The sequence below is a fragment of the Ranitomeya variabilis genome, chromosome 3 (genome assembly GCF_051348905.1).
Source record: "Ranitomeya variabilis isolate aRanVar5 chromosome 3, aRanVar5.hap1, whole genome shotgun sequence".
Taxonomy (NCBI): Eukaryota; Metazoa; Chordata; class Amphibia; order Anura; family Dendrobatidae; genus Ranitomeya; species Ranitomeya variabilis.
In genome coordinates, this window is record NC_135234.1 from 779,495,038 (window position 1) to 779,505,612 (window position 10,575).

At 44.9% G+C, this 10,575-nt stretch overlaps 1 protein-coding gene across 1 annotated transcript; it reads right to left on the bottom strand.

The window, feature by feature from the left end:
* Window positions 1–4,029: 4,029 nt before the first annotated feature.
* Window positions 4,030–4,971, bottom strand: LOC143817857 (olfactory receptor 52K1-like). Its single transcript, XM_077299320.1, has one exon. It carries the CDS (start codon window positions 4,969–4,971, stop codon window positions 4,030–4,032), a length of 942 nt encoding a protein of 313 aa, XP_077155435.1.
* Between the last annotated feature and the right edge of the window lie 5,604 nt (window positions 4,972–10,575).

The following is a 10,575-nucleotide window of genomic DNA, read 5'->3' on the forward strand; positions in this document are numbered from 1 at the left end:
AGCACCCGCCACTACGTGGACCATAGGTGAAGTCGACAAAATGAGGGCACTAGTGGGCAGTGTACCCATAGTGGGTAACTGTTGTGGTGGGAGTTGCCCTTGCAAGCTGTTTAAAATGTGTGTGGGGATCGGTGGGGGTGGCATAGCAGCAGTGCTGTTTATTAGGATAGCACTAGCTGCATCAGGTTGTGCAGGGACTGTACAGGGTGCAGGGGTATTATGCAAAGCCTGCACATTAGAGAACTACAAAGAGGAAGCAGGCTCCCCAACAGAGGATGCGCTGCTGCAAGCCTGCCGTCCCATTGTAGGTATTGGCTGGCACAGGAGATGTGGGGGTGCAGGGAGGAATAAGGTGTCAGAGGGCTGCAAAATGGCGGTTCTGCGTTGCCTCTATGAGGAGGAAGGGGTGCAGAAACCATGAGACAAAGGGGCGTGGCCAGGAGATGTGCACGCGGCGCTGTGGTGCCTCCAGGACATGAGAGGGTTGCAGCCATCGAGCAGAGTAGAGTGCGTGTTCCAGCGATGACGTGAATGATGAGTGTGCCCTCCCCGCGATGTAATGGGGCAAGGCTTAGGCTGCTTTCACACATCAGTTTTTTGCTGTCAGGCTCAATCCGGCGAATTTTGAATAAAACAGATCCGTCGAATGATGCCACCGGATCCGTTTTTTCCCATAGACTTGTATTATTATTATTATTATTATTATTATCATTAACGCTGGATTGCGCCGGATGGCCACACGTTTCATCTGTCGTTTGCCGGATCCGGCGAAAATTGTTGATTCGGCGGCAGGAAAAAACATACAAAGTTTCGTTTTTTTTCTCGAGCGAAAAACTGGACCGTGCTGGATCCGGCGGCGTCCGGCGTTTGCTACAATGGAACCCTTTGCCGCCGGATTCCGTTTTTTTAAACTGAGCATGCTCCAGTTTTTGGGGGATCCAAATAGGCTGCTTTCACACATCAGTTTTTTGCCGTCAGTCACAATCCGTCGAATGTTGAAAAAAACAGATCCGTCGAAGATTGTGAAAAACTGATGAGACGGATCCGTTTTTTCGACGGATCCGACTAGCTGATCCAGCTAATTGGATCCCCCAAAAATTGGAGCATGCTCAGTTTAAAAAACGGAATCCGTTGCCGGATTGTGTCATTTGACGGATCCGGCGCCATAGGTTTCCATTGTAGCAAACGCCGGATGCCGCCGGATCCTGCGCTGTCCGGTTTTTCGCTGGAGATAAAAAACGTAACTTTGTATGGTTTTTTACCTCCGCCGGATCAACAATTTTCACCGGATTCGGCAAACGACAGATGAAACATGTGGCCATCAGGCGCAATCCGTCGCTAATACAAGTCTATGGGAAAAAGACGTATCCGGCGGCATCATTCGCCAGTTCCATTTTTTTCAAAATCCGCCGGATTGAGCCTGACGGCAAAAAACTGATGTGTGAAAGCAGCCTTAGCTGGATCAGCTAGTCGGATTCGTCGACAAAACGGATCTTTCGCATGTTTTTCACAATCTGCTACAGATTAGTTTTTTTCAACATTCCACGGATTGTGCCTGATGGCAAAAATCTGATGTGTGAAAGTAGCCTTAGATGCTTCGGTGGGCAGATATGCCGAGCGGACCGTTGACCGCCGGGAACCGATGACAGAGCAGCAGGGGGGGCGCTTCCGCTCGACCAAGATGTCGGTAAGCCAGGAAGCACCTTCATTTCTGATTTTGTCCCTGACCACTGACAGCAATGAGTCAGCCATCTCTCACCAGCAGGCGCACAGCAGCATAACGCAGCCTCCGACTCCCACTGCTGTAAGGGAGGCAGGAAGAGGCTGGGACATCATTTATAAAGGGGGCACAAAGGGAGAAGATACAGTATACTTAAGTATAGTTACCTTCTAGGGTTTAACAGGCACATTCTTGTTTTCCCAAATAATACTGTTTTAATGAAAATAGAATATTTTTTTTTAACTTATTCCAATTAAAAGTTATATTTTAGGGATCCTTTTTTTTTAGGACTTCTTGTGTTTTTCTAGGATTTTGTTTTAGCATACGTGTTTTTTTTTAAACTGAGCTCTCAGGGTCTTATACCCATTGGTCGTGACATCACTGAGTGGGCGGAGCTATGGAATGCACTCCTACTTTCTCAGAGGGACTCAGAGTTATGGAACATTCATATCCACCGCAGCTCCAGGATGCAACCTCGTATAGCGACGATGGAATAACCATTGATCTTGCTTTGCAACTAGCATTCTATTAAGACCAAGACTATTAAGACATGCACCGTGAGTACGCAATAATTCATTTCTAGGATACAGGAAATTTTAGAACGCACTAGGTTATGGCCCGGCCGATGCACATACCAAATATATAACTTCCATATCTCTGTCACTAATTGGGGTCAAGTTATGCCTTACTATTAAGTTTGTACATGAACAAAAGAGCACACGGTTTTAGACAAACTGGTTTTCTGAACACTCCTGCATTCGAGAGGGAGGGGGGGACAGAGTCCCACACCGGAGTTTCAAGTTACAGCTGTATTCAGAGGGGGAGGGAGATGCCTCCAGGCCAAGAGAGAAGAAGAGCTTTCTAGGCAGAGTGAAGAGGGTGGTCGGAAAAGCCCACAGCGTGTGTCTGTGCTCAGCTTTAATGGACGTAGCAGAGCTCAGTGTGCGTGATCATAGACAATCAAATATATCATGTTCCTGACAGAAATATTGGAATAGTGGTCTGCTGCATTGTAACATCAAACATTGTGCAGTGTTCACACAGACCGATATGAAGCATAGGGCTGTTCAAGGATCAGATCTCATTAGTGATACTCTTTACTTCAAATACATGAATTCTTAAAGTATTGTACTAACATTTCCATTAATACTGTAAAAATAAAATTAAATCGAATTGGTGAAATAAAAAAGATTACAATAATCACAATTATTTACTTGTTCAAATGCTACTGGTCCATTCGACCATTGGACTGCTACTGGACCATTTATGGCCTTGGAACATGGTCAAGCCTATTTAGGACTTGGATTTTCCTCTCCTCCTTCTTGTATAATTGTTGATCAAACTAACAATCTCTGGTTACGTCACACAATTTTCGAAAGATGAATGAGAGTGAGAATATTTTTTGCTCGCTAAAACGATTTCACACACGATATATTAAAGTTTTTGGACACATCATTCAGTTGCTCAACCTATTCACATTACACAATTATCATAAACGAGATGGGTCAATACTCGTTATCATTACAAACTGACAGATTATCGGCCGCTGTAAATGCAGCATTATTCACATATTCCCTCATCCAGGACCACAGGACTTACTGACCAGGAATACTATCCAAGGCCACTGGCAACCTTTTTATATGTCAAGAATGCATGGCTCCGTCACACACGCACATTGCAACAAAATTTGTATTTTACGTGCACACAATTTAACAAAGGAACGCAAAAAAACAATAGTGGTGGTGGTCCGGCCCAACTGCTCGGCAATAACATTTGTAAGAGGAGTACGCTTTTCCAACACTATTTTTCACACAGGCTAATGCACTTGTATATGTTTCATACTTATAGTATATACCGGTATACGTGTTTTATTAACTCAAATCATTAGTAAAACTCTCATAATATTATTAAAAACAAAATAAAAAAACACTACATTTAATGTTTAAAGAAAATGAAACATTAAGCATAAAAGCACAATATTATTACATTTAATACATTTTCTTATAAGGTGGGTTACAAAAAGACACTAATTACCCAATTATTTGTTACCTCTGGAACCATGACAACCTACTCCATAAATCTATACATCGATGACAAAATTTCAAGTGAAGAATCGCTTTTGTCAGTTTTCCTCAAAATATGGATTACCATACTCACTGAAGTATTTGTAATTATATAAAAATGCCATCAAAAGAAGAAAAGCTAGTCTCACAAAGCCAAGGCCTTTTTTCCAAAAAGTTTTGGAAAGTTATAATCTTCAAGAGGCAAAGACATAAACAATCCCAGTCTTCCATTTATCTGATAAAATACTAAGAGGGAACATGAGTGAACAGATGGAAAGCTGCAGTGCGGATCTCCTGGGTCTTCACACCATAGATGATGGGGTTTAAGGTCGATGGCATCAGTAAGTAGAGGTTGGACAGGATCACATGGATATATGGAGCTAGATGACCTATTCTATAAGTCACGATGGAAAACAGTCCCAGGGTGTAGAGCATGACAATGATGGAAATATGGGACGAACATGTTCCAAAGGCTTTATTCTTGGCGCTCCTGGTGGAAAGTCTCAAAACCGCCCTCAATATGAAAGCATAGGATATGACAATGCATGATATGTCAAATACAATGACCATCAAGACCACGGTCAAGCCATAGGCACTGTTGATGGTGGTGTCGGTACAGGCCAACTGCACAACCGCCATGTGGTCACAGAAAGAGTGAGGAATTTGGTGGCTCATGCAGTATGGGAGTCTGCTGGCCATCCAAGAACATGGGATCACTATGAGGGTGCTTCGTATCACCAGGGCTAGTACTATCTTCACTATTAATGTGTTGGTTAACGTACTTACGTAATGAAGAGGATTACAGATAGCGATGTATCTATCAAAGGCCATGGCCAGGAGGATTCCGGACTCCATGGAAGAAAAGCAATGGATGAAGAACATCTGGGTAAAGCAGGAGATAAAGGTGATCTCATTGTCATTCAGCCAGAAGATGAAGAACATTTTGAGAAGAATTGTGTGTGACAGGATTATGTCCGTGAGGAACAAGCTATAGAGGAAATAATACATGGGACTGTGGAGCCGTGGCTCCATCGTGATGAGGGTCACCATCAGAAGGTTCCCCCATAGAGACAAAATGTACATGACAAAGAGGGGGATGGAAATCAGCACATGAGAAGACTCGAAGCCCGGGATCCCCTGCAGGATAAAAACACTTGTGTAAGTGCTGGACATGTTGATGGACGCCATGATTCAGTCACAGGATGGAAATCATCTGAGTAAACAGCAGGAGGAAGAGATCATTATAATCTATCAAGCAAAAAATATTGTTTTCCTCATCTAACAAGCTTTTCTTATAAAACTTTCAGATCCCAATATTGTACTATCGACAATGGGACATGAGGTGAAGATTGAGAATTTATAGAGTGAAATATAAAGTTCTCCAGACAGGACAGCCATTACTCTGAGTTCTCCTCCGACCGCCGTCAGGATGAGAAGTAATGGACATTATTTTACTAAGTCTACGCACACATAGGGGGACAATAGCGTATTATTAGTGGGGTATATTACCTGTGTGAGGTAACAATTCCCTATATGTGAGGTAGGAGACATTACCCTAATATCAACCATCTGAGGTAATAATCCCGTATATGTGAGGGGAGAGACATTACACTGATATCAACCATCTGAGGTAATAATTCCTTTTATGTGAGGTAATAATCCCCAATATGTGAGGTAATAATCCCGTATACGTGAGGTAATAATCCCCTATATGTGAGGTAATAATCCCCTATATGTGAGTTAATATTCCCCTATATGTGAGGTAATAATCCCGTATATGTGAGGTAGGAGACATTACACTAGTATCCCCTATATGTGAGGTAATAATCCCCTATATGTGAGGTAATAATCCCCTATATGTGAGGTAATAATCCCCAATATGTGAGGTAATAATTCCTTTTATGTGAGGTAATAATCCCCTATATGTGAGGTAATAATCCCCTATATGTGAGGTAAAAATCCCCTATATGTGAGTTAATATTCCCCTATATGTGAGGTAATAATCCCGTATATGTGAGGTAGGAGACATTACACTAGTATCCCCTATATGTGAGGTAATAATCCCCTATATGTGAGGTAATAATCCCCTATACGTGAGGTAATAATCCCCAATATGTGAGGTAATAATCCCCTATATGTGAGGTAATAATCCCCTATACGTGAGGTAATAATCCCCTATATGTGAGGTAATAATCCCCTATATGTGAGGTAATAATCCCCAATATGTGAGGTAATGATCCCCTATACGTGAGGTAATAATCCCCTATATGTGAGGTAATAATCCCCTATATGTGAGGTAATAATCCCCTATATGTGAGGTAATAATCCCCTATATGTGAGTTAATATTCCCCTATATGTGAGGTAATAATCCCGTATATGTGAGGTAGGAGACATTACACTAGTATCCCCTATATGTGAGGTAATAATCCCCTATATGTGAGGTAATAATCCCCTATATGTGAGGTAATAATCCCCTATACGTGAGGTAATAATCCCCAATATGTGAGGTAATAATCCCCTATATGTGAGGTAATAATCCCCTATACGTGAGGTAATAATCCCCTATATGTGAGGTAATAATCCCCTATATGATGTAATAATCCCCTATATGTGAGGTAATAATCCCCTATAAGTGCGGCAGGAGGCATGGGGCAGGACATGGTGTCCTCCATGAGGCTGCAGACATGTTTCTTCAGATCCTGTGATATCACATGATGTCTCTGCCCGGATATCCCAGCACCACAGACACCTGTGCCGCTGCCACTACACAGATCCCGCAGCTAATACAGTAGTGTCCGTCCCTCCATAGTCGCTGTGCTCCACTATTAGTAGGTAGCACGGGATTGTCGCTCTTCTGGTCTCCGGTTCTGTATTGTCGTTACCTGCTCATTATGGACACGTCCAATGTCGCACAGTCCCTAGTGATCCAGCACAGGGACCGTCCGTGTGAGGACCTGAGCCCTTCACATTTATAGTCATGTCGCAGGGGCAGGCAGTCCTTGTGGGATCAGCGTCACCTCAGGTCTAATGAGGCCGCGCTCCTCAGCACCTCGGCGTCCTGGTAAATGAGCTGCTGTGGGAATCTGCGTCTTCTTATTAGTAAAGTATAAATATGTCGTGTCGCAGAGGCTTCATCCGAGGTCTGTGTGATTATCTGGGAATTGTCCGCCTCTCCCGGTATGGAGGATATCCTAAACAGTAGTGTAATAGGGGCAGCACACGTGTAGCCTACGGCCGCTCCGCGCCCCGCGTGTCTGGAAGGATCGGGTGATGATGAAAAGGTCAAAACTTAAAAGGATTTGAAACATATCTCAGAAAAGGGTATAAAATTAAAGGGGTTGTCATACTATATAGTCCTGGGCATATGAATATTATAAAGGAGTCTCCAGCTGAGGACCTGGCGTCATGGAAGATTTATTCTACGTGCTAGTGCACATGCAGACATCCATGGAACATGTCCGAGCACAGACTGGGCGCGGGTCTGCTGACCTGAGCATGGCGGAGTCATAGAATTACAAGATGCAGTCACACTCAGGTCGGGAGGCCCACAGTCAGTCCACGCATTGCGATCCATGAATTGCAGTCCATAAATTGCAGTCCGTGCATTGTGGTCCATGCATTGCAGTTCACGCATTACGGTCCATTCATTACGGACCATGCATTACAGTCCACGCATTGCGATCCATGAATTGTCGTCCATAAATTGCAGTCCGTGCATTGTGGCCCATGCATTACAGTCCATGCATTGCGGGCCATTCATTACGGTCCATGCATTACAGTCCATGCATTGCGGGCCATTCATTACGGTCCATGCATTACAGTCCATGCATTGCGGGCCATTCATTACGGTCCATGCATTGCGGGCCATTCATTACGTTCCATGCATTACAGTCCATGCATTGCGGGCCATTCATTACGGTCCATGCATTACAGTCCATGCATTGCGGGCCATTCATTACGGTCCATGCATTACAGTCCATGCATTGCGGGCCATTCATTACGGTCCATGCATTACAGTCCATGCATTGCGGGCCATTCATTACGGTCCATGCATTACAGTCCATGCATTGCGGGCCATTCATTACGGTCCATGCATTACAGTCCATGCATTGCGGGCCATGCTCGGACCGTGTTGCATGCACGTCATCATGAGTGCTGAGGCAGGATACAAGTTGCAGCAATTTTACTAATCGGTGCACCCTGCATGGTAAATTTGGCGCTTGCCATGATGAATACTTTTCCCTCCTAGTCACTTCATGACTGACATGTGTTATACCGGTAGTAGCGTGTGCTATTAAACACTCTGCCATATATTTTGATTCATTGCTCCGCTTTCTCTAGTGAGGAGTAAAACATGTCGTAAACATATAATAAACTATTAGTTCATGCTATGTTTGTCAATTTTTGGCACATTTTGCTTCATGAATGTCCCTAATATCTTCATGAGATAATAAAATTAAATACATCCTTTGTTGCTGATGTGCCCGCTGTGTCCAAGTGTGGTCATGTAAGGGGTGCACCGGGACCGTGCAATACTCCACTCCCCTCCTTAATGTAAATACTCTCTAATTGTAAAGCCTTCCTTGTGTATAGCTGTATATATGTAGTCTGATATTTATAAGATGGTTAACATAGGGACAGTGCAGTGCCTCAGTTTAGCCACAGGAGGGGGCACAGTGTAGCTTGTAGCAATAGCCCTGTAAATAGTTAATATAGGAGGGGCCACTGTGCGATAAGATAAAGAGCTTCATGTTTTTAAGTTAGAGGAGCCTGGGAGCTGACAGCTCAGGAGGACCTGAGTGCCCAGACAGTCCAGATGGGCTTAATGCCGAGGACAACACAGTGACCACATAATGTTAAGGGAGAAGCCCAGCCACCCAGGACCAGCAGGCCAGACCAGCAGCGGAACAGCAGCAGTGACAGGGTTAGTAAGAATTGAAGCTGCAGCATAAGTCACAGCAGGAACGAAGGGAAGGTCGCTCACCATGTGGCAGATCATCGCATGGGCTGATGCCCTCAGATCCGGTGCGAAACAGCTGAGGGAATCTGTTCCACAACCCGTTCCCCAATACGAGGCCTCAGATGTCGCTCCCACAGCTTAGGCCACTAAATTTTTCAATAATTTCAGAAATTTAAAACATGCCAGTAGTTAGCTCCCAACTATTGAAGAACTGAAAGAGGGACAAATCATGTAGCACGCTTAGCACTTTGTGAAATTTTTTGGCCATGCCCCAATCCACACTCATTTACTGCTTCTCTCTATCCTGGCAAGAAGAGATGTCAGAGGGGCATGGACAGCGACAAACATTCAGCAAACACCTAAGACTGCAGGGTGTAGACCCAAATCCGGGACTGTCCACTGCACCTAGGTCGGTTGGAACTAGACCAGCACGATGTGATCTGTGGGTCCGGCTCATCTCTAGTTGGGACCTGTGGATTATTTTTTGGTCCTTCAGTCACAGTCGGAGCCACCAGAATTTTCTCAACTTTATGTAGCTTCATTATATGACATCTGGCTTTTTTGTATCTGTGGAGACAGACACAAAGGTCAGTGGGTGCTCTCGTCCGCTGACCTAAGACCGCATGGACAAGGGCTCATCCCACTGAACTCCTGCTCTCCTTTGCCATAGGCATAATACTACTCAGAAAACGCAGAGGGTGGGTAAAACAGTGTGGCCATACTTTATTGAACCATCAAACAGACAATAACATATAAAACAGTCCCAGCAAAATACCCAAGATTATGCACATTACAGAGTCTCACCATTCTGTTGGCTCGCTGGGATTAGAGCAGCTGTTATGGGGGCCAGGGTGACAGTTGTGACGAGGGGCTGCTGTTCCAACGCACCCCGATACCCCGCTGCATTAACAAAATGTTTTTTCTCTGGGGTGCTGTGTGTGTTGTGTATTTCACCCACCTCTGGGTCAGAGTTTTCCTCAGACTGCAGAGTCCCAGCTTTCCTCAGCAACACACAAAGATTCTCAAAGTCCAGATTCATTTTCAACAAAACTTTACTTAGCTCATCCACTTTTTGGAGCGCCCGCTAGGACCGTGGGGTACTCGGTACCAGGTCGGCACAGTTCTTAAAGGGGAAATCACGGCGGCAGTGACCCGGTCCGTGGCCCTGGGCGTCCAATTAAAGGGGATGAAGTGTAGTGGCAATTAAAGTCTAATGTAGTAATATTTGTGATGACACCTGCAGTACTCGGCCAGGAATGGCTGACGCTGTTTTAAGGGAACCAGTGGTGCCAATGGTAATGCAGCTTAGATGGTCTTCCTCCCCACTGGTGGAGCTGAGGCCCCAGGGCTACCAGGACAGTCTATGAGGGGTTGTAGATGTTGAGGTGCAGGAAATAATTGGAGGACACAGGATTTGCAGTCTCTTTACCTTTTACTGGTGAAATTGCAGTCCAGGGCACAGGTTACAGGTGATCTTTGAAATCCGGGCAGCCTGGAAGCGGTTTGGAATCCCCCTAGCCAGGTGGGGTTGGAAGCCTTCTTTACTGCACTGAATTCTAGGTTCTTGATGCGTTAGCTTTCCTTAAGTCCCTCTCTCAATCTGTCCTTCAGGTGGAACTCTATCCACATGGCAGGCGGCTTGAGCCTTTTTTACAGGTGTCATGGTGACTCCGGGCTCTAATCTGCTGCTGTGCCTTTGAGTATCTGTTGTGGCCAGGAGATCTGCAATCTCCTGCCCTCCGGTTTCTGCTATGGGGCATACAGTTCCCACACAACCTCGGACCCCGGTGTCCGGTTTCTTGCTCTCAATCCTGAGAGTGAGCTCAATCGC

Coding starts and splice junctions, on each gene's coding strand:
- LOC143817857 (XM_077299320.1), bottom strand. CDS start 4,971: ATGGCGTCCATCAACATGTCCAGCACTTACACAAGTGTTTTTATCCTG.